The sequence below is a fragment of the Elgaria multicarinata genome, chromosome 13 (assembly GCF_023053635.1).
Source record: "Elgaria multicarinata webbii isolate HBS135686 ecotype San Diego chromosome 13, rElgMul1.1.pri, whole genome shotgun sequence".
NCBI classification, from domain to species: domain Eukaryota; kingdom Metazoa; phylum Chordata; class Lepidosauria; order Squamata; family Anguidae; genus Elgaria; species Elgaria multicarinata.
In genome coordinates, this window is record NC_086183.1 from 23,327,177 (window position 1) to 23,349,000 (window position 21,824).

The 21,824-nt window shown below is 47.5% G+C and overlaps 2 protein-coding genes across 2 annotated transcripts in view; one reads left to right on the plus strand and one right to left on the minus strand.

Moving 5' to 3' along the window:
* Window positions 1–401: 401 nt before the first annotated feature.
* Window positions 402–4,031, plus strand: FNDC8 (fibronectin type III domain containing 8). The gene is made up of 3 exons (XM_063140624.1): window positions 402–719; window positions 1,709–1,921; window positions 3,890–4,031. Exons 1-3 carry the CDS (start codon window positions 402–404, stop codon window positions 4,001–4,003), a joined length of 645 nt encoding a protein of 214 aa, XP_062996694.1. The 3' UTR covers window positions 4,004–4,031.
* A 6,362-nt stretch (window positions 4,032–10,393) lies between these two features.
* Window positions 10,394–21,824, minus strand: part of SCN1B (sodium voltage-gated channel beta subunit 1) — a 31,575-nt gene continuing 20,144 nt past the window's right edge. Inside the window, exons 3-6 of the mRNA XM_063140765.1 lie at window positions 18,370–18,613; window positions 15,445–15,586; window positions 14,552–14,662; window positions 10,394–11,598 (exon numbers count right to left, since the gene is read on the minus strand). Of these exons, the coding sequence (XP_062996835.1) occupies window positions 14,596–14,662; window positions 15,445–15,586; window positions 18,370–18,613 (453 nt within the window). The 3' untranslated portion in view covers window positions 10,394–11,598; window positions 14,552–14,595. The remainder of the gene's footprint in view (window positions 11,599–14,551; window positions 14,663–15,444; window positions 15,587–18,369; window positions 18,614–21,824) is intronic.

Here is a 21,824-nt window from a genome sequence, read left to right on the forward strand (position 1 = left end):
CCCTATTGCAGAACATCATTAGTGAAGATTGTTAAACCATGGTTATGTAGCAACCATGGTTAGGGAGAATGCCCTGCACATGACACACTAAGCCACAATGGTTAACAGCCATCGTGGCTTAGCGTGTCATCTGAACAGGGTCTAAATGTCCCTGAAATAATATTTTAAATGCTGAGGGTAGTATAAATTTCCTCACCCCTTTCCAAGTTCTATTGTTTTAATAGCATTGTAGGCCATCTTGGGAATATAAATCTTTTCAATTAAAAACAAAACTAAATATTGGGGGTGGGGCAGAGGGAAGCCATACATCTACTTCGGATACTAGAAATACAAGGTTCTGCCAGGAAATTTAGCTAAGCATGGTTTTTCTTCCCAATTAGTTTCAACTGTACAGAAGTCACATGAACATCACCAGTGACACCTCCGGCTCCAGCCCGGGCAGTGCCACAGGGAGCCCCAAGAACATCCTGTACTCAGCCAGCAGTTTACCTCACACCTTGGACGACTTGCTGGCTAGCTTGTCAGTCCCAGACAAAGTTGCCCGCAAGCCCCCACTCAACCGGCCTCGCCGCAGCAGCAGCCCGAGCGTCCTGGTGGACCTAGACATGAGTGACGGGGAGACGAGTCTCTCGGACAGTGGCTCCGAGTCGCCTGTGTGTGTGGAACTGCCACCACAGCCCTTCATTTACGAGCACACCGTCAGCAGCACCACCGCTCAGGTGAGGCCTACCGCTAGCAGAGGGGCCGCGTCCACACCATTAGGTTACTGTGGCTCAGGGTAGGCCTCACCTTGAGCCAACCCTACTCCAACCACCTCTATGACATAGATGAGGCGGCAACATCTGCGCAAAGCTGTTGCCACCATGTTGGGCAACAGTGAAATTGTGAAAGCAGGTCCCATGATGCAGGTTGGGAATCCGAGGCAGATCTCGGGTCTGGATCAGTTGTAGACTACTGCCTGTCAGGTATAATGGAATGATGCCCCCGACGAGGCTCGCCTGGCACCAACATTGTTATCTTTTCGGCGCCAGGTTAAGACCTTTCTCTTCTCCCAGGCATTTAACAGCGTTGAACAACATATGCTGAGTTTGTTTGTTTTTAACGGACCCCAAAATAGCTGTTTTTATAAGGATACTGTTGTTTTTATGCTTTTTATGTTTTTAAACTTTGTATATTTGTTTTTAATGTTTACTGTTTTTAACTTTGTAAACCACCCAGAGAGCTTTGGCTATGGGGCAGTATATAAATAAATAAATAAGTCTTCAACAAGGCTACAGGCCTTGTTGACTGTAGGTAGATTTATTAGGAATAGTTTTGGAATATCTGTGCACGCAGCTCTGTGTCAGAAGTTCCTACGGGAGTAGCTTGCTCACTCCCTGACTTGGCATTGAAGCTATTAGAGTTCTCTGGGTGGGAACTTCTGACAGACATTCCAAAAACTATTCCTAATAAATCTACCTACAATCAACAAGGCCACCAGCCTTGTTGAAGACTTATACTTGACACTGTCATAGATGACTCTGAGGCTTGCTCTCCGTTAGTGTACCTCCCTCCCCTGCGTCCAACTTTGGCAGTGTTCTTCCTTCCTCCCCACAACAGTAAGGACCCTTTTACACCAGTTCTCCTGAGGCTGCAATTCTGTTGGATAGGCAGACCAAGAGATTCCCCACTGGCTTTCTGCATGGTGCTGGTTCTCTCTCCTCTATAGGTTTCCTGGACTGGCCCACGCAGTGGTGAGCTGATTTCCTTCTATGAGCTGCAGCTTCAGGAGGCCCGGCTAGCTGGTCAAGGCAAGAACATCCACTGGTTTTGCTCACAGACGGAAGAGCACTTGGAGAACCTAAGCCCTGACACCATGTACTTGATCCGCGTGCGAGCTCTGAACGTGGCAGGTTCTGGGAAGTGGAGTGCCCCCTATAAGGTGAGCACCAGTGCTGGCCCTACTATGAGGCAAAATGAGACAAGTGCCTCGGGCATCAGTCTTTTGTGCATCAGGAAAAGGCAGCCAATGTTTAGTGATTAATGCCTTGTTTTTATCATATTTTTGCTGCCAGGGAGAGGGAGAGATGCTTGTGAGAGTTATTATCTTAAGAGCCGAAGTAACTTGGTTGGCCCAGTAGCATGACTTTGGTGATGTGGGGGGGGGGACCTTTTGCTGCCTCTGTCTTAGCCCAGCTCTGGTGAGTGGAGTCCTGGGTGTGGCTGTGCACACACAGCATAGAACTGGGCCTCTGTGAATGACCAAAGGCACACTCATTCCAGAAGTATCATTTACAGCCAAATTCTGTGATGCTCACCTTGGCAGGAGACCAGAGCTGTGGATAAATGCAAAAGGACACAGCAGGGCTGAAGCGAAACATAGCCAAAACTGAACGTTTTTCCAGACTCCCACTTCAATATATTTCAGCCTCTAGAACAGAACAAGTACATGCATGTGAAATACGCATGTACTTTAAGTGCCTATTTTCATGTACCTAGGAAATTATTATTATTATTATTATTATTATTATTATTATTATTATTATTAAATTACAGTTATACCCAACCTTTTTCATCTTGAGAGGAACGCAAGGAGGCTGACTCGATTGTCCTCCTGTCCATTTTACCTCACAACAACCCTCAGCTTCACGGATGAGTGGGAACTAGAACGTGATCTCCCAAGTCCTAGTCCAATACTCTAACCACTACACCACAGTGACCCTCATCTTCAGGTTTATATCATGCTTACACCCATCATAACAGCTTACACTTATATCATGCCTTTTCTTCCCAGGAGCTCATTGCAGCAATAGTGGTTCTCACCCGTCTGCCCATAGTTTATCCTCACAACAACCCAATGAGGATAAACATGTTAAGCTGAAACGTAGTGGCTCTTCACACAAGCGAAATAAGGCACATTCGTGACTGGCCACTCACAAAGTTCGCAGGTCCTTTTGACAACGACATCACCCTCCCACAGGCCTCTCGCACTTCCCCTGGTAATCCTGTTTTAAAAAATAAATATAAAAATCTGGACATCCCATTTCTTCTGAAATGTTGTGGGATTTCCTATCATGTGCAGCCGAAGTTGTGCTACAAAGCACCCACTAGAGGGCACTGTCCCATTCAAGGCTATGAGCACTGAGAGGAGGGGAAGTTTTCAATTATAGACCACATGGTCACCCCTCTCCACCCATGTGATGGGGCCCACTACAATTGTGCAAGGGAAGCAGGAAGCAAAGTCCCAGTAAGAAAACGTGGTTTCCCCTTCATCTAAAGAAGTGGTGAGCTTCATGTCTGAGTCAGGGTTTGAATCCAAGTCCCCACACACACACATAGTCCTAGTCCAATGTTCTAACCCAGAGGTGGGGAACCTCTTTCAGTCTGAAGACTGAATTCAGTTTCAGGGAAGCGTCAGAGTGATGGACGGGGCTGAGGCAAAAGGACTGAGGCCAAAAACAGAAAACTATCCAGCATAATGTGGTTTAAATCTCTTACTGCCAGTGTCAATGCCTAAGGAGAGGCATTTTCAAGCTTTTAGAAAGGGGTGGGGGGAACTGCACGAAAGCCAGCAGGAAACCATCAAAAGATCGGTGGTTGTGGAGAAAGGAGCATGGCCCTCTGGGGATCCCCATAGTGCCGGACTGGGACCCTAGCAGATCCAGATTTGGCCCCAGGGCCTGACGTTCACTATCCCTGTTCTACCTGTTGCCCCTCACAATCTCTCTGGGAACATCAGCTTTGCCAGCTGCACGTCGATGCAACTTTTGCTTCCAACCCTTCCAGATTTGCAATGGAAAATGCCTGCGTAAAAATGCAGAGTGCCCCCGCACCTGATCAGGTCTCTAATCAGTGCTGCTTTGCCCACTGTTACCACCCCGTTACAAACCCTTGCCTTTTGTCTTTGCAGTTTGGTACAATGCCTCCGGTTCCAGGCCTGCCCCTGGATCCATCTCCCGTCACTATCACCGTGCGACGACACAGGAAGCCCCAGAAGAAAACTATCTTTATTCCTGGCCCTTAAGAGGACGTGCAGTACAGCAATAAAGGACAGCAACTCCTGGATCTCTTACTGTTCTCAGACGCCTCGAACTCCCATTTGGTGCCTACTTGGCAAATCTCCTGCATGCAAAGTTCACTTCCAGCTGGGCAAAAAGATCAAAACACCACATATATATGTCACACAGGACAAACACATAGAATCATAGAGTAGCAGAGTTGGAAGGGGCCTACAAGGCCATCGAGTCCAACCCCTGCTCAATGCAGGAATCCACCCTAAAGCATCCCTGACAGATGGCTGTCCAGCTGCCTCTTGAAGGCCTCTAGTGTGGGAGAGCCCACAACCTCCCTAGGCAACTGATTCCATTGTCGTACTGCTCTAACAGTCAGGAAGTTTTTCCTGATGACCAGCTGGAATCTGGCTTCCTTTAACTTGAGCCCGTTATTCCGTGTCCTGCACTCTGGGAGAATCGAGAAGAGATCCTGGCCCTCCTCTGTGTGACAACCTTTTAAGTATTTGAAGAGTGCTATCATGTCTCCCCGCAATCTTCTCTTCTCCAGGCTAAACATGCCCACATACGTGTCTACGACAAGCCCCTGCCTCGAGGAGCTTAGGATGCAATCTTATTGAGTGTGCCCTCACTGCTCAGAAGTGAGGCTTCCAAGAATCCTGTGCCCTGCCAGGCTGAAGCCAACAAGGCAGAAGGAGCAGCGGAGGCAATGATCACCTCCCCATTTTCTATCTTTGGTGATTTTCATTAGACAGGTTTTTGGGCCCATTGAGTGAGGGCACTTCAGAGGGGAGGAGACTGGAGGATATCTCATATCCTGGCCTCTCCAGTCTCCTCCATTCCCCGCCCACTGGAACGCCCCCCTTTCCTCCTCCTCCTCTAATGTCATTTTTCTGACCTCGGAGGGCAGCTGGCATGGTTCGTTTTACACCGGCTGTGTGGGGGAAGGAGAAGGGGTCAGATCTCTGACTCCCCCTTCCAAGGTCAGAGCACTGTCTCTGACCCCAGAGGTTTTTTTCCGAGCAATCGTATGGTCTTTGGGATGTTCTCCCAGGAACCATGGGATGGTTCTCTCGGAGTTTAAATTTTAACAGAGGAGAGACAGCAAAAGGGGGGGGGAGAGCAAGGTTAATAGCTACAGATACTTGAATAAATGAGAGCAAATTTTAACTGCTGTTTTGTTTTTTGTTTTTTTGGAGGCTAGGATTATGAGTTTGCCCTGCCTTGATTAATACAAATGGGTCTATCCCTCTGGTTTTGCTTGAACTGTGCATCCCGGATTAGAATCTGGGATTTGACCAAAGGAATGTTAATATTCTTTTAATGGCCCTGAATGGTCCTGTGAATGAGCCATCAGCCTACAGGGTTTGGGGCCTGAGACCAATAGTTGGCGGATGTGTGAGAGAAAGAGTTTGGCAGCTTGGAAACTGGAGAAATACACACGTGCACACAGAGGGACAGAGGTTGTGTTCATATCAGAGCTCTTTAGCGCTGCTGAGGCATTGCTTTCCCACAATTAGCAGAAAGTGGAATTAAAACAGGTTCCACACAGCACTTAATTTAGTGCTATATTAACCAGCAATGCCCTTCTCCACGGCCAAGATCCTTCTAGAATGTCTGTTCCTAAAGAAGTTCCATTCAACAAAAGTCCTTTCTGATGCTGATTTCAAGTTCAGCCCATTTAATTGCTTCTTTGGTTGGATGGGGGAAGGGTGTGTATGTGTGTGAATCGGTGCTGAATTGCCCCTTAATTGCCCCTTATTTTTAGTCAGCTTTTGCTGTCCCCACCCCCCACTGGGAGAGAGAATAAAAATTACTAACTATAATAATGGTGGAGTCTTTCTCTTCGCCAGTGAGATCACACAAAACTGGGACTACTAACTCTTTCAATGGATTCTTACACGAAGAAGACATCAAGAGCTCCTCACTTTTTTTTCTGACCTCCAGGGGCAGAAAGTTCCACAGAGAAGGGGCCACTACACTAAAGGCTCTTCTCCTGGTGGATTTCAATCGGTCCACGTGGAACCACCAGGAGCATGCCCTCCGACGACCTCAGTGATTGGGCAAGTTGGTAAGGGAGAAGGCGTTCCCTTCAAGGAACTCAGGGTGGCGTGCACTCCTGCCCACCACACAAACATGTCTTTGTCCTCACAACAGCCCTCTAAGGTGGGTTGTTCTGAGAAATAGAGACTGGGGCAAGTTCACCCAATGCGCCTCGTGGCTCTACAGAAACCTGAATACTGGCCTCCTCAGTCAATGCCTGACATTTTATCCACTATATGCCAGCTCATATTTTAAACTTATTTTAAATATCACTCGTTATGACTCTGTATTGTTAGGGCCCACAGCCAAAGCAAATACAAACTAACTGAACTTGTAACAGACCACATTCCTTTTTTTACCTCTCCTGCTACTTCAGCTCAACTCCCATCTTCTCCCTTTGACTGGGTCAGGTTTCAGTTTGCACCTCCTTTCCTTTGGCACTGAGCAAGAATAGGACGAGTTGGTGCCCAGCCAACCTCCCCCAGTCTGGGGCAAAATTGATTCTGCCCCCACCCACCCACCCACTTTGCACCTGAATAACCCTCTAAAAATACGACCCTCAGGGCAGGAAAAGAAAAAAAAAGATCAAGGTCAGACGGGGCAATTGATGCCTTTTCATATGGGCTGACTGAATCAAGAAGGGAAGCTGTTCCATCCTGTGAGGCTCTCCCTCGCAGACATGAGGAATTTGAAGAATTCAGATTAAAAGGGAATCAACCCCACCTCTGGTAATTAGAGAAGGGAGGGGAGATTTTCATGCAGCCCTATCTTACAAGTTTACTCAAAAGTTGAAGCTGACCCAAAGGCAGATTCCATGCCAGTTCCTAGCGTTGAGTCCTTCCGGTCCTTGTAAAGTAATTTTGGTGCTTGCAAAAAAAGTCGAAAACCTCCCCTTCCCGGTAATTAACTTGCGCTGTTAATCTTATCAGGATTTTCGATATGCAAGCCTCCAATGAAATTTCAATTGCGCCAGAAAATGAGTCTTGTGCAGGAAAACTTCCCAGTCCCGCTTGATTGTTCCCCCCATGGGAGATCTGTCTGTCTCCCATCCTGCTGATCTTAATGGTGCTGTGGTAGTCCCGAGGGAAGGACCACAGCTCTGGGTTAGAGCACATCCTTTGCAAGAAGGCCCCAGATTCAAGCCAACGAGGGCAAAGAAAATGCCTTTCTGAAACCCTAGAGATCTGCTCCTAGCCAGGCTGTTGCTAGATGAGGGTTTAGCCCAAGCTGATGCCCGGGCTCACCCCTGTGCATCCAGATGACGCACAGGGGATCCCGGGGTCAGCCCGGGCTAAACCCTCCCTTGACCCAGGATAACCGGCACTGGTTGTGGCCCGGTATTTCCGCAGCCCCGAGCTGAGCCCAGGGCTGCGGAAGGTCTAGCCAGTTGCACGGCTTTTCCCAGCTATGCGGCTTACTCGCAAGTAGCTGGGAGAAGCCGCGCTGTGCCCATCGGGCCGGGGGGGGGGAATCGCGGGGGGTGGGAGATGGGGGCCGGGAGAGAAAGAGCGGACCCGCCGGGAGAGATGGGGGGGGAGAGCGGAGCCAGGGTGGAGAGAGCGTGGCTGGAGGGGGGGAGGAGGGGCATCAGACATGGTGGGTGGGTGATTGGGCGGGCATGGCGGGGGGGGCAATTGGGCAGGGGGGGCATCGGACATGGTGGATGGGGGGGAAGGAGAACGGGCCCAGGGCAGGGAGATCACGGATGGGGGAGGAGATTTTTTTTTTTTAACCCACTTACTTTTCCTGGATCCTGCACTGCTGCCGCCGCCGCTTTAAAAGAAAAAAAATGGCGGCTGCAACGGCTCTCCTCCAGAGCTCGTCGCGTCTCGCGTTTGAATAAGGGCGAGATCTCACATTATTCATAACGCAAAGTCTCCCCTCCTCTCCCCCGGATTTTCCACCAGGTCTAGTAAGGCCCTCAGTCACCCTGTCAGACAGCACGCTAAGCCATGGTGATTAAGCATTTTGAGCTAAATGTTATGGCTTAGCATATCATGTGAACCATTCCTAACCATGGTGGCTACATAACCATGGTTTAAACATGCTCACCTGCCATTTGCTGCAAAAGGTTTAGCTAGGGTGACCATATGAAAAGGAGGACGGGGCTCGTGTATCTTTAACAGTTGTATTCAAAAGGGAATTTCAGCAGGTATCATTTGTATGTCTGCAGCACCTGATGAAATTCAATCTTCATCACAACAGTTAAAGCTGCAGGAGCTACACTAGAGTGACCAGATACAAAAGAAGGCAGGGCTCCTGGAGCTTTAACTGATGTGTGATGAAGAGGGAATTTCACCAGGTGCTGCAGGCATCCAAATGACACCTGCTGAAATTCCCTTTTGAATAAAATTGTTAAAGATACTGGAGCCCTGTCCTCCTTTTCATATGATCACCCCAGGTTAGCGGCCTAACCATGGCTTAATGTGTTGCCTGAACAGGCCCAGTGTCAACAGTACTGAGCTAGATGAATCAAGGCGCCTGCCTGTGTTCTACTACACTGGAGTGCACAACCTCTTCAGTTATTAAGGGTGCAACCCTATGCATGTTTCAACAGAAAAAAAGCCCTACAATGCCCCATGTTGGGCATTGCATCTGGGATAATCTAAGATGGCAGCTGGCTAGCACAGAGTGGAGGAAGCCAAGCACTGACTGGGTTCCCAATCCGAAGCGCTCCTGCCCACTGGGGAAACCTGGCAGGAGAGTGAGGGTTAGCTGCAGTGCGTGTTGCGCTCTGCACGTGCATTTTAGATTACCACACACACACACAAATGTTTGACGTTGGGTTGGACAATACATTTGGGGGTAATCTAAGACAATTGTTAGCTTTTCCGCACCAGGTTAAGGCCTTTCTCTTCTCCCAGGCATTTAACAGCATATAACAACATATACGGAGTGTTGTTTTTAACGGACCCCAGAATAGCTGTTTTTATAAGGATACTGTTGTTTTTATGCTTTTTATGTTTTTTAACTTTGCATATTTGTTTTTAATGTTTACTGTTTTTAACTTTTGGAAACTGCCCACAGAGCTTCAGCTATGGGGCAGTACATCAATGTAATTAATAAGAGCCAGTGTGGTGTAGTGGCTAAAGTGTTGGACTGGGAGTCGGGAGATCTGGGTTCTAGTCCCCACTTGGCCATGGAAACCCACTGGGTGACTTTGGGCCAGTCACAGACTCTCAGCCCAGTCTACCTCACAGGGTTGTTGTTGTGAGGATAAAATGGAGAGGAAGTTTATGTACGCCGCCTTGGGTTCCTTGGAAGAAAAAAGGCAGGATATAAATGCAATAATTATTAAAATAATAATAATAATAATAATAATAATAATAATAATAATAATAATAGAAGATTGGGCAGACTTTCAATCCTAGAAGACCCTGCTAGCATGACCAATGGAAAGGAATGCCAGGAGTTGAAATCCAAAACATCTGGACTACTTTTGGGGCACTCCTGAATTAAAGTGCCAGCCAGCACAGAACCAACCACTGGGTCGGCTCCCGTTCAGAACTGCTACTGTCCATGGGATGGGCACAGTTGAGTCTGGGCCCTTTTAAGCCCATAGACCCTCGGCAGCCACCCAGTCAAGCAGATTAGCGATCCAAGACCTGCTCCTCATCCTAACCTTGTGGCTGAGTAGGGTCTATATAAAACCTTCAGGTATTCCAGGGTCAATTCCCACATTCTTGCAGTCACTAGACCACTGCCCATGGGAAGAGTGAATGTTTACTGGGCCATTGTATGGCACAATAACAAGGGAATATTGTACTGGATTCTTTGGTTTTCTAAAACCTGCTGTTTGCAGCTCCTCTTTCCTATGACTCATCGGTGCGATTTGATGTGTTGCCACGGGATGGTGCCAGGAAACTTTATTCTGCTGTGGCACAAAATGTAAGAGCATCAATGCCACCTCGAGGCCATATTGACCCAAGAATCCTCTATTCTTGGCAATTCACAACCTCTTGAACTGAACTGCCTCACAGGGTTGTTGTGAAAATCAATTAAGGTAAGCTGATGCTAAATCACCCTGAGCATCTCAGATGAAGACTGGGATAGAAATTTGAAAGAGAAACAATATTACTCAAGTATATAAATGAAATATAATCCCAGGCATTTAATGGTATAAGATGGAACAACTATACCTGCTGTTTTTGGACAGTTTTTATTATACTGTTCTTCCTTACTTCCAAAACTCTTAGCTGCCAGGGGGATTCTGGGAGTTGTAGTCCAACACGTCTGGTGGACACCAGGTTGGGGAAGGCTGCCATATGCTATCTTGCCCCTGCTAGAGCTGTCCTTCTGCTGCTTTTGCACATCGGCACATCCCGTTTCCCACAGGAATGACAGACGCCAACCAGGACAGGTGAAATTCAATCGTCTTTTATTTATCAACAAACCCTATTCTATTGTGATGGCAGCTGGTCCCTCAGACCAGCCCCGGGGTCTGAGGAGAGGGGAGGGCACAGTTTTCTCCAAAGAGCCAAAATGGCCTGATAGGCGGCGCTGGATTGAGGGAAATTTTGTGGAAGGGGGAGGCATGAAGGCCTTGTAGCAGGAACTCGTTTGTACCAAATGCAAAGGCCAAGATGGGACGCAAATTCGACAAGACGCAGTGAAGGGCACGACAGGAACAAACATCAGGGACACCGTGGAGAAACATCTGAATCCAAGGGCCTCCCTCCAATCCGATTTCTGTTCTGTGGAGTCTCCCATCCGCGTGAGGTCTTGAACAAATCCTCCGTCTGGGTGACAGCCTTGAGGGAAATCCTGTCAGAAAACGACGTTGCTGACGCCTGCTGGAATAGGCCTTAAAGAGCATCACCATTCATGTCCATATCCATACCAGATATTTCGCCCATCACCGGTGTTCCCTTAGTAGAACAATAGTGTCAGCCACCTTAAGGTCCCTTGTGTGAGTCAGGCCTTGAGGACAGGCAGGTTGTGGCCAACTTGAACACAACTGCGGCCATTCTGGGAACTCAGAAGTCAAGATAGAGAGGCCCAGGACATGAAATGAACGGGAGAAGGGTAGGGCAGGTAATTCCAACCGCAGGGGCCTCCTCTCCTCAGACCCGTAGAAAGTGCTGGTAGCGAAGTAACCGAAAGAACTCGAAGCGCAGGAAATGTGCAAAGAATCAGAAAGCAGAAGTGCAAGTGCCCGTAAAGGAAAGAGGCCTTCGGCCGGCTCGGGGCCGCGGCGGGGGAGGGCCCCAAGCGTTGCGGTACGTGAGCAAGCAGCCATGCCGCTTTCCCATCATGCATCGCAGCAGGGGCAGCTCTCGCTCGTCAGAAGGTGAAAGAATGTGTCTAAAAGAGCAAGGTGCCTGCCAGGGAACGAACCACCCTTTCCCCTTAGAAACACACACACTCGTCTGTCCCTGGGCAGCTGGGTCGGATACAGAGCTCTGTTAGTAAAAATAGCATGCTTTGTTAAGGAGAACGGCCGTGCAGTGGAGTGCGGGGTGCGAGGAGAGGGCCTGCTTGGCTCCAGCTCAATTCTTCTTAGGGGCTGCTGCTGTCTCTGCTGAGTCACTCTGCCTCTCCTCCGTTCCTCGTCGAAGCCTCGTCCCTGGAACAATGTTAATGAACACGGCATTAGGTCACCACCAGCACTGCAGCCAGTGCATAATGATCATGTGAGATTAGGCCTGCTGACTCTTTCTGGCCTGAAGGGAGTTCTCCCGGGCCGGCGCCAGGGTCGTCGTCATTGGGCACCTGACGGGGCCCATGTCTAATTGAGGGGGCAGGTGCCAAAGCCTAGAGCCTCCTGGCCCTCTTGCTTTTCCTCTCGGTGAGATGGGTGAACTATTCCCACTGAATCAAATGCTGAAAAGCACCCAACAGCACAGAGTAAGAATGACCCCCAAGGACAACAGACAAACACAATGTAATATCATGTAAACACAAAAGTCACAAATCAGGAGTGAGAATTACCAATTATAAACAGAACTGAGACTGTTTTCCAGTGAAACTGTACTCATAGGATCATAGAATCATAGAATAGCAGAGTTGGAAGGGGCCTACAAGGCCATCGAGTCCAACCCCCTGCTCAATGCAGGAATCCACCCTAAAGCATCCCTGACAGATGGCTGTCCAGCTGCCTCTTGAATGCCGATAGTGTGGGAGAGCCCATGACCTCCCTAGGCAACTGGTTCCACTGTCGTACTGCTCTAACAGTCATAATAATAGTGAGTTTCTGAAGAAGCTATGGTGAAACAGAAGTAAATCCGGATTCCTGTAACCTTATCTCACTCTTTTGCAGTTTCAATTCAGCGTTTCGTTGCTATAATACATGCAACTGTTGTTAAATATATTAACTCTAAGTATTGTTGCAACCAGTACTTTGTTCTTACCTTGCTGTTTTCCAGTTCCAATTCAGCATTTCATTGTTACAAATATATGCAACTGCTGTTAAATGTCTCAATTCTGTTTATAAGTATTGGTGCAACTAGTAATTCTTACTTCTGATTTGTGAGTTTTGTGTTTACATTATATTATATTGGGCTAGTCAATTTATCCCGCTGTCCTTGGTGGTCATTCATACTCTGTGCAGTTGTGTGCTTTTCAGCATTTGATTCAGTTGGTTACTTGCAACTGCTAACTCTATTTATGTGTCTGAACTATTCCCATGTCTTCTGACTATCTTGTTTCTCTTACCTGAACAGGTGTGTTTGTGGCTCACGTAGCCAAGAGAAAAAATGGCGGCCATATGGAGAGACCCCAGTTCCGAACAGATTTATACATCCCTAGCTGAGTGTTTTGGCCTTCAAGAAGTATTACAATTTATGGCCAGTGGTGCTTGAAGCACCCCCTCAAGCCAGATAACACAAATTTGGGGGGGGGGGGGGAATCACGGTTCCCTACTATCACTTCTCCACTCCCACTGCTGTCCCACAATACTTCCTCTTTCTCCCTGGAGAAGAAAGAAGATGTAAACAACGACCATGTGGCCCATTCGAGGACGGTTTTTATCGCACCGCTTTTCCTGCACACAGCAGGAAATGGCGGCACGTTCCCTTTCCTAAAAAAAAAAAAGGTCAGATTAAAAGGGGTCCATTTTGTGACAGAAAGAAGCCAAGAAGGAGCGAGAGGCGTATGGGAGGTGGACGTCATCGTTTAAAGGACCCACGGAAAACCATTAGTGGGCAGTAGCGTGCGTGGGATAAAACGCTTGTCTGATGAACCCCAAAGTATTTATTTGTTGCTCAAACAGTATTAGAGAATACTGTTGCAATGATGAAACAAGCAAAACACATCATGATTCAATATAATTAGGATGATTAGAATAGAAAGAGTGGCATGCATATTTCTTATTAAAACTAAAGTTCTATTCCTCTCAACCAGCAAAGCAATCATCACTGAGATCCTATATGTTACCTCTCTGGAAGGTAGGGTTGGCAGAGTTTAGGTAATCAGGTTTTTGTTCTCCAAGGATCCTTCTGCTCTGCAAGCCAAGAACTTGCTATTTATAACATTCTACTCAACATTAGCTCCTGTCCCTTCTCTGAAATATACAGAGCTATGCAACTTCACTTAACCAGGAGCTTCAGAGCTAGTCATAGCTCCTTGCCCATAATGTCAGGACAGCCTCTGCCTAATGCAGCCAGGCTTACAGCTAACTTCAGAGGCATTGTTGTGAAGGTCCATCTCCTCATGAGATAAAGAGCATTTTACTTTTAAGAACCAAGCAACTCACCTGTGGCCAGCTCCCTTGTCCCAGATCCAAGAACACATTTTGTACTTAAAGCTAGCTATGCAGAGACAGCATATCACAGGCAGTATGCCTATGTACGCCAGTTGCTGGGGAATGTGGGTGGGAGGGTGCTGTTGTACTGCTTGTGGGTCCCTGGTTGGCCATTGTGTGAACAGAATGCTGGACTAGATGGACCCTTGGTCTGATCCAGCATGGATCATCTTATTCTTATGCTCTCTCTGGGCAGGTTCACAATAATTCAAGCCATAAAAATCTAACATGATAAAATACAATAGAAAAGTTTGCTAACATAGGGTGACCCTATGAAAAGGAGGACAGGGCTCCTGTATCTTTAACAGTTGCATGGAAAAGGAAATTTCAGCAGGTGTCCTTTGTATATATGGAGAACCTGGTGAAATTCCCTCTTCATCCCCACAGTTAAAGCTGCAGGAGCTATACTAGAGTGACCAGATTTAAAAGAGGGCAGGGCACCTGCAGCTTTAACTGTTGTGATGAAGGGGGAATTTCACCAGGTTCCCCATATATACAAATGACACTTGCTGAAATTCCCTTTTCAATACAACTGTTAAAGATACAGGAGCCTGGTCCTCCTTTCCATAGGGTCACCCTAGCTGACACCTGCCCCTTGTTCACCCACTTGCCTCCTGCTTCCCATCTAAATTTTGATTGGAAGAACCTTGAAGCAGGGGGCTTATCTTTTACTTATACTACTCTCTGCAATACACCATGCACAATGATAGGATGATGATGATGATGACAACAACAACAACAACAACAACAACAATAATAATAATAATAATAATAATACCTGTCAATCAGGAATACCTGCGCCCTCCAACAGCCCTGCACAGGCTATTCAGCTACCTGCACCCCTGTACAGTTTTCCTTGCTTTCTGATGTGATGGCCAAGTACTCGGAGCTGTAGGGACAAAGACAGAAATGGAAATGTGTGGGCTCTGACCAGCTTTTCCCACTTCCCCACGCACTAACCAGTCTAGAATCAGAACACGGCAGGTCCCACTACCCTAGCATGGTCCACTGATGATGATACCTGCCCCTGGGCCTCTCGTCAAAGTAATGCAAGTTTGCAGGGTGCTTTCACTTGGGGATGTCAGAGGAAACCATTTGGGGGGTGAAGCCTGTCGGGGTTTCACTGGTTCGGCCTCCCGGACTTCGCTCCGTTTCCCACTAACTGGCCGAACTCGGTCTGCAGCGCGTCCGACCAATTAGAGTATTTTCTGTGTTCTTTTCTTTTCCAAATTGCAGCTGAGTTTTGCACAATTTTGTGTAATTTCTGCAAATCATGCAGGATACAGCCACAATTTGTGCAAATTTCAGCCGTAATTTGCGCAAATAGAGATTCACGCAAATTGCGGCCGGCACCCCCAAGATGCGTGAAAAGTCCACAGGGTTTAGGGAAGACACACGGCTCAGCTTGCAAATGCAATCCGAGTTCACCACGCCACAGAACTCTGTTGAGCCCCCAAAGGACTGGATTTTCAACCTACCACACAACCCCACCAGAAGGGGGATCCACTACTGTAGGAAGCCACCCATCAGAGGACACTTTAGTGAGGGGGAGGTGTCCTCAAACTTGCAGCCACCACTGATCCCGGCTTTCTCGCTGCTCCTTTTCCTGGCTTCTCCACCCGAGTGAGCAGCCACAATGTCCCCACTCCTGTCCCAACCCACGCTTCTTACGCATTCTCTTGAGCTGCCGCCTCCGTCGCCGCAGCGATCTTCTTGTAGCAGTAGATCATCTCAGCCACCAGCCAGATGGTCAAGACAACGATGAGGACATACATCATGATTTCAGAGACGATGGACGCCATGTCCCGGTTAGCTGTAGAAGAGAGGACATGGATGGGGGCGTGCATAAAACACACACACCACGTACACGTGCGCACATCGCCAGCTGGGTTTGATCAGCCACAGTTTTTTTGCTAGGAAGACCTTAGATTTTGAACCATGCAAATATGGCATAGCTAATGTCATGGGGAAATGGGTATTAAATGGCCCACCGCCTGTGGCAAAGCATTTTGTAGTCCATGTTTCTGGAAAAATCCTCAAACCCTTGAGCTCTGGAAGGAGCTGCTAAGAGATCAGCATGTTTATTTGAAGGGGCAGGATCAGGAAGATGTAGCATTTTGGGGAGTTCAGGGTTGCTGACAATGCTTTGGGGATTGGTGCACTGCAGAGTCCTGTGTGCTTGCTTCTACAACCCTGCAATAAGAACATAAGAAGAGCCCTACTAGGTGTAGATGGACTAGATCAGTGGTCTTCAACTGGTCCAGACCCAAGACCCACCTCGGACTCCCAACCTGCAACATGGGACCCACTTTCACAATTGCCCAACATGGCGGCAACAACTTTGCTGCTACCCATCCAGACAGATCTTGTGACCCACTTTTCGGTCGCGACCCACCAGTTGAAGACCACTGGTCTAGACAGACCCTTGGTTTGATCCAGCATGGCTCTTCTTACAACCTTATTCACCAGTGAGGGAGGAAGCAGCAGCCAGGCACCTCTCCACCGTGCCTGGGTCCAGCTCCAGCTGGGAGCCCCCTCCCTCCTGCTATCAACTGTTTCTGCAGAGGCCACCAGTGAGGGAGGAAGCAGCAGCCAGGCACCTCTCCACCGTGCCTGGGTCCAGCTCCAGCTGAGAGCCCCCTCCCTCCTGCTACCAACTATCTCTGGAGAGGCCACCAGTGAGGGAGGAAGCAGCAGCCAGGCACCTCTCCACCGTGCCTGGGTCCAGCTCCAGCTGAGAGCCCCCTCCCTCCTACTGTCAACTGTCTCTGGAGAGGCCACCAGTGAGGGAGGAAGCAGCAGCCAGGCGCCTCTCCACCGTGCCTGGGTCCAGCTCCAGCTGAGAGCCCCCTCCCTCCTGCTATCAACTGTTTCTGCAGAGGCCACCAGTGAGGGAGGAAGCAGCAGCCAGGCACCTCTCCACCGTGCCTGGGTCCAGCTCCAGCTGAGAGCCCCCTCCCTCCTGCTACCAACTGTCTCTGCAGAGGCCACCAGTGAGGGAGGAAGCAGCAGCCAGGCACCTCTCCACCGTGACTGGGTCCAGCTCTAGCTGAGAGCCCCCTCCCTCCTGCTGTCAACTGTAACTGCTGAACTTTGCAAATAAGACTGTAGTGCCTGAATTTGCTTTCCTTTTCCCCCTCCTCCTCTTCCCTCCCAATCCCCTTTCCTTTTGTGTCATGTCTTTTAGATTGTAAGCCTGTGGGCAGGGACTGTCAAGAAATACTTTTGTAAGCCGCCGTGAGAGCCTTTTTTGGCTGAATGGCGGCATAAAAATCTTTAAATAAATAAATAAATAAATAGTGGGTCAAATGCTGCCTCTCTCTGGCCGTGTTCTTTTAAGCACCGTACAGGCAAAATACTTTTCAACTTTTCTCTTTTTTGCTTGTTTAGAAATATTTTTTAGAAAACACAGTTGTAAACAGCCCCAGTTGCAAATCAGTTGTGGGGAGGTTTCTGAGACACATCACCGGTACTCGGCAGTTGGCATAATCCACAGCTTTTGTTGCAAACCTGTAGAACATTTTTTCCCTTCCCAGAGTTTAGCCCTGGAGAGGAAAACATGCACTTGGACGGCAGATGTTGAAGGTACTCCAAACCAACTCCTCTGCTCTGTTATTTTTGCCTTTATCCTAAGGAGGCACTTAATGTTCCCCAAACTGGTCAGGCAGGGTGCTAAGGTTGCAAACCCATTCCTACTTACCTGGGAGTAAACCCCATTGAACTGAATGGGACCTACTTGTGAGCAGACATGTATAGGATTTCACGGTAAGTTCTGCCTATTTGAGGATTTAGAAGGATGTGTAAAACAAAGTAAGCTCTTAAGGATTTAGAAGGACATGTAAGACCAGGTAAGCTCTTTCTTAAGAAAGAAAAACTCTGTGTATCGCTTATTAGGAAGGAAAGGTCAACGTTCATATTTTATTGTTTATTTCCTAATACACTAGGAACCAAAATAGCCTCCAAATATAAATGTGTGCCCTGAATTGTCATCCCCACCAGGTACAATTGACTGGCACTGATTAATCAACTAAAGGTTTAGTTCAGCGGTTCTCAACCTGTGGGTCGGGACCCCTTTGGGGGGTCGAACGACCCTTTTACAAGGGTCGCCTAAGACCATTGGAAAACACATATTTCCGATGGTCTTAGGAAACTGTATTGACTGAACTATGTCATGTATCATCTTTTGTATTATTAAAGCTATTGTTATGTATTATTTTCATTAGCAAACCATCCCATGACAATGGATCGTGTAGAGAAGAACGAAAATAATTTTATGGTTGGGGGTCACCACAACATGAGGAACTGTATTAAAGGGTCGCGGCATTAGGAAGGTTGAGAACCACTGGTTTAGTTGATTAATCTACTGCTTGAATAGATGAATGCTTGGAGTCTTTCGCAAATAACACAAACTTGTGAGCTTGTTGAAGGCATCTTGTTGGCTACAGTGCGAAAGAGGATGCTGGAGGTGGACCTCTGGCCAGATCCAGCAGAAATCTTTTTACGTTTTAAGTTCACCACTGCTCTGCAACCCGCCAACATTCCCCATCCCAGCTCTTTCCCACCCCCACCCCTCCTTTGCTCCAGCCTTGCCCTTACCTTTGGCGACTACATCAAGGTGAATGCTCTTGTTGACCATGATGTTGTGATAGAACTCATTAGCAAAATGAAGCGTGCGGTTGACGCTACAGATGTAGTCGCCCTTGTGTTCATAGGTCACATTAGTAATGAAGATGGAAACGTCCTGCAAGTCCGCGATCTTCTTGGTGCCATTCCATACCACCCGGTCTTCGAAGCGAGGATCCATCACGTTGAGCTTTTCGTAGGCATCATAACGAAGGATCTAGAGGGAAGGTGGAGAGGGCCACATCCCAGGAGAAACATGTGGGTTTTTAAAAAAGCTTTTAAAGAAGTTTTGGAAAGTTGATCAGTTGAGGTGGTCCTGTATTGAGACAACGGGAGGCCACCATCTCAGGAAGCAGGATTTGAGGTGTGACTTGGGGCAGAGTGGGGGACAGCTTCATGGGGAAACAAGCCCAAGCCACTTTGAAAAGAACAGAGAGAGGGAACAGATCCGGTGATGAAGATTTGAGGCCTACAGAGGCAAAGTATAAGAGCCTGGCATTGGCAGGGGGTATCCCAGAAAGGAGTAGTTCCATTTCTCCAGTTAAGTTTTATTTCCCTAGTTAAGTTTCATTTCTCCAGTTAAGTTTAATTTCTTAAAGGTTGAAAGGGTACTTTCTGTTTTGGGGGAAGAGGGTATAAAAAGAAAGGAGAGAGACAAAGAGAGAGAGAGAAAGCAGGAAAAGGGCAGAAAAAGAGGAAAGAGCAGGAAGAAGCAGCCTGAAGAAGTCTAAGTGCAGCTAGAGTTAAGGAATTTGCATTTTTGCAACTATTATTTTCTTTTAATGCCTTTGTAACACTCAGTTCTATTGACTAAATACCTTTACTTATAATTTGGTTGATTTAATATTCTAGTAAACAGTTATGTTAAGCCTAAAGTATCTGGAATGTCAGCCTAAACCCCATGTTATTGAGGAGGAGAAGGAGAAGGAGAAGGGGAGGAAGGGAAGGGAAGGGAAGGGAAGGGAAGGGAAGGGAAGGGAAGGGAAGGGAAGGGAAGGGAAGGGAGGAAGGACTATTGAGATCCTTAAGGAGTTGCTCCTTAAAAAGATCCTTAAGGAGTTGCTCAGGGAGTCCAGGTCATAGAAGGAAGCCTGAGACCAGTCTATGATCCATGCAGTGGCCATCCTTGCACATCAGTCATTTCATAAGTCAGGACCCCCAGAGGGGAGGGACGACATACCTTAAGTGGGTCACACTAGTGACACCCTAACCACTTGCTTTGTTTGTTTTGTTCACCTTAAAAAAAACAGTAACTACAGAAGGAGAGCAAGAGAAGTATCAGATGCAGAGGAGAACCAGAGCTCTTGTGTCTCTGACATAGCATGTAGCAGAGGTGATTTCAGGAGGTGCATCTTTTCCCTACCTCTGCATGAGAAGCTGCACCAGCTGGAATTCCCTCTTCAATACTACTGTTAAAATCACAGGAGCTCTGCTGGCCTCCTTTGCATCTGGAAAGGAACAAAAGGAGAAAAAATGGACAGAGGTAGTGGAAGCTGGTGGCTCTGGGAATCCCTTCCAGGTTTCAGTCAGAATCAGCCAGAACTCCAAAGGAGCTATCTAAGGTGCTGAAACCCACCCCAGTGCAGATTCAGGACCTCGGATACCTCCTTTAGAGTTCTGGCTGGTTCTGACTGAAAACTGTAATGGATTCCCAGCCCCACTGAAATCAGAGCAGCCAGCCTCCACTGCACATGGGCATAAAACAGTATTCACAGAGCAGTTCTGTCCCTCTCTGCTCAGTAATAAGTTCAGTGGGGCTTACCCCCATGTAAGTAGGTATACAATTTCAGCCTTAAACTAGATCCCATTTTGCAGGTTGGGATTAAAGGCCTTCCTCTTGCCCTGACATCGTCTGCTTCTTCCTATTTTACTTTTCTCCATGCGGAGAAAGGGACTTGGAAAAAGTCTCTGTATGGAGAAAGGGACTTGGCAGGCACTCGGGAGAAGCGGCTTCCTGAAGGCTGGGTGAGTCATGCACCAACACTGCGCATCACTGGGCGTCCTGATTGGGATCCGGACAGCACTTGGAACAAGGCAGTCCTTCAAGCAGCGGCCAAGTTGCGGGTCGGCTTCACAGGCCACTCGTCATCCTGATTGGGTGGACAGGGAGTCGGCATGTAGCGTGTGAAGAGAGTCTGCCGGCATTTGGAAGATCTCCTTCAAGCACCAGCCAAGTCCCTTTCTCCGTGCACAGAGAAGCACGGAGAACATAAGAAGAGTTGTGTTCAATCAGACCAAAGGCCTATTTGGTCCAGTGCTCTGCCCCCATGGCGGCTAAATCGCTGCCTCTGGGAAGCCCACAAGCAGGTGCCGAGTGCAACAGTACCCCCCCGCTTGCGTTCCCTAGCCACTGCTGTCGAGAGGTTTACTGCCTCCGATGCCGGAGGTAATATATAGCCATCATGACTAGCCACCATTGATAGCTTTATCCTCCAAGGCTGCTGTAAGGATTTCAAACTAGATAATGCCTGGGAAGCTCTCTGAAAGCTTGTATGCCCCATAGAAATGTCACGTACAATGATAATTATGATAATTGTAATAGGATTGCACGTTAAATCCTTCTCAAGTCTACTGGCACAATTTATGTAAAGTCTAGTCTCTTCCGGCAGGCCTACCCAGATGAATTTTAAACCTAAGAATTTTAAGATGCTGTGATTGTTATTTTAATATTGTATTGGTTTTATATGCCCTTTTAACTAATTTTACGTATTATAGTGTGTTTGGTGTTGTTCCCCGCCTCGATCCAGAGGGAGAGGCGGGTAATAAATAAATTCATTATAATCATCACATTATTATTATTATTATTATTTAAGATTTATTTGCACCATAGCCTGCCGCCCGCCTCTCAACAAAGAGGGCTCCGTTCGCTTTGCCTTTTCCCACTCCTCTCTTGGAGACCTATCCATACAGGTGGCTGTAAAAGAGGTTAATCATTGATGCATTTAGTAAAAATAGTCCCAGGAACAGCTTTCTGGAACACAGAGTACCTGGAAACTGACACAGTCGGCAAGGCCGTTTTAAAGGAATGAAAGTAACGCAATTAATACAGGGAGAATGGGGGGTTTATTTTGTCCAGTGCATCAAAGCGTCTGCTTTAACCGTGGGAGCTGTAAGAAGAGCTCATGCTGTGTGGTGGTCTATTACATATACGGTTTCACTGTTTAGCCAATTTATTAATTTGTTCTAGGATGGACAACCAAGGGCCCCATGTGGCTCTCAGACTAATCTCATTTATTTATTGATTTGCAATATTTATATACCACTCCATATCTAAGCTAGATTCCGGAGCGGTGAACGTAGGAGTAAAACAGTAAAAAGATTTTTAAAAAGATTAAAACAGCATATTAAAATTCTTCAATTTAAAACAGAATACCAATAAAAATGGTGGCTGGTCAGTTGAGGAAGGCTTCCTGGAAAAGCGCTGTTTT

Bases quoted from the DNA above. Each gene is read 5' to 3' on its own strand.
- FNDC8 (XM_063140624.1), top strand. From the start codon at position 402: ATGAACATCACCAGTGACACCTCCGGCTCCAGCCCGGGCAGTGCCACA. The intron at 720-1,708 runs GTGAGGCCTACC...TCTCCTCTATAG, and splicing joins TCAGCAGCACCACCGCTCAG to GTTTCCTGGACTGGCCCACG. The intron at 1,922-3,889 runs GTGAGCACCAGT...TTGTCTTTGCAG, and splicing joins AGTGGAGTGCCCCCTATAAG to TTTGGTACAATGCCTCCGGT.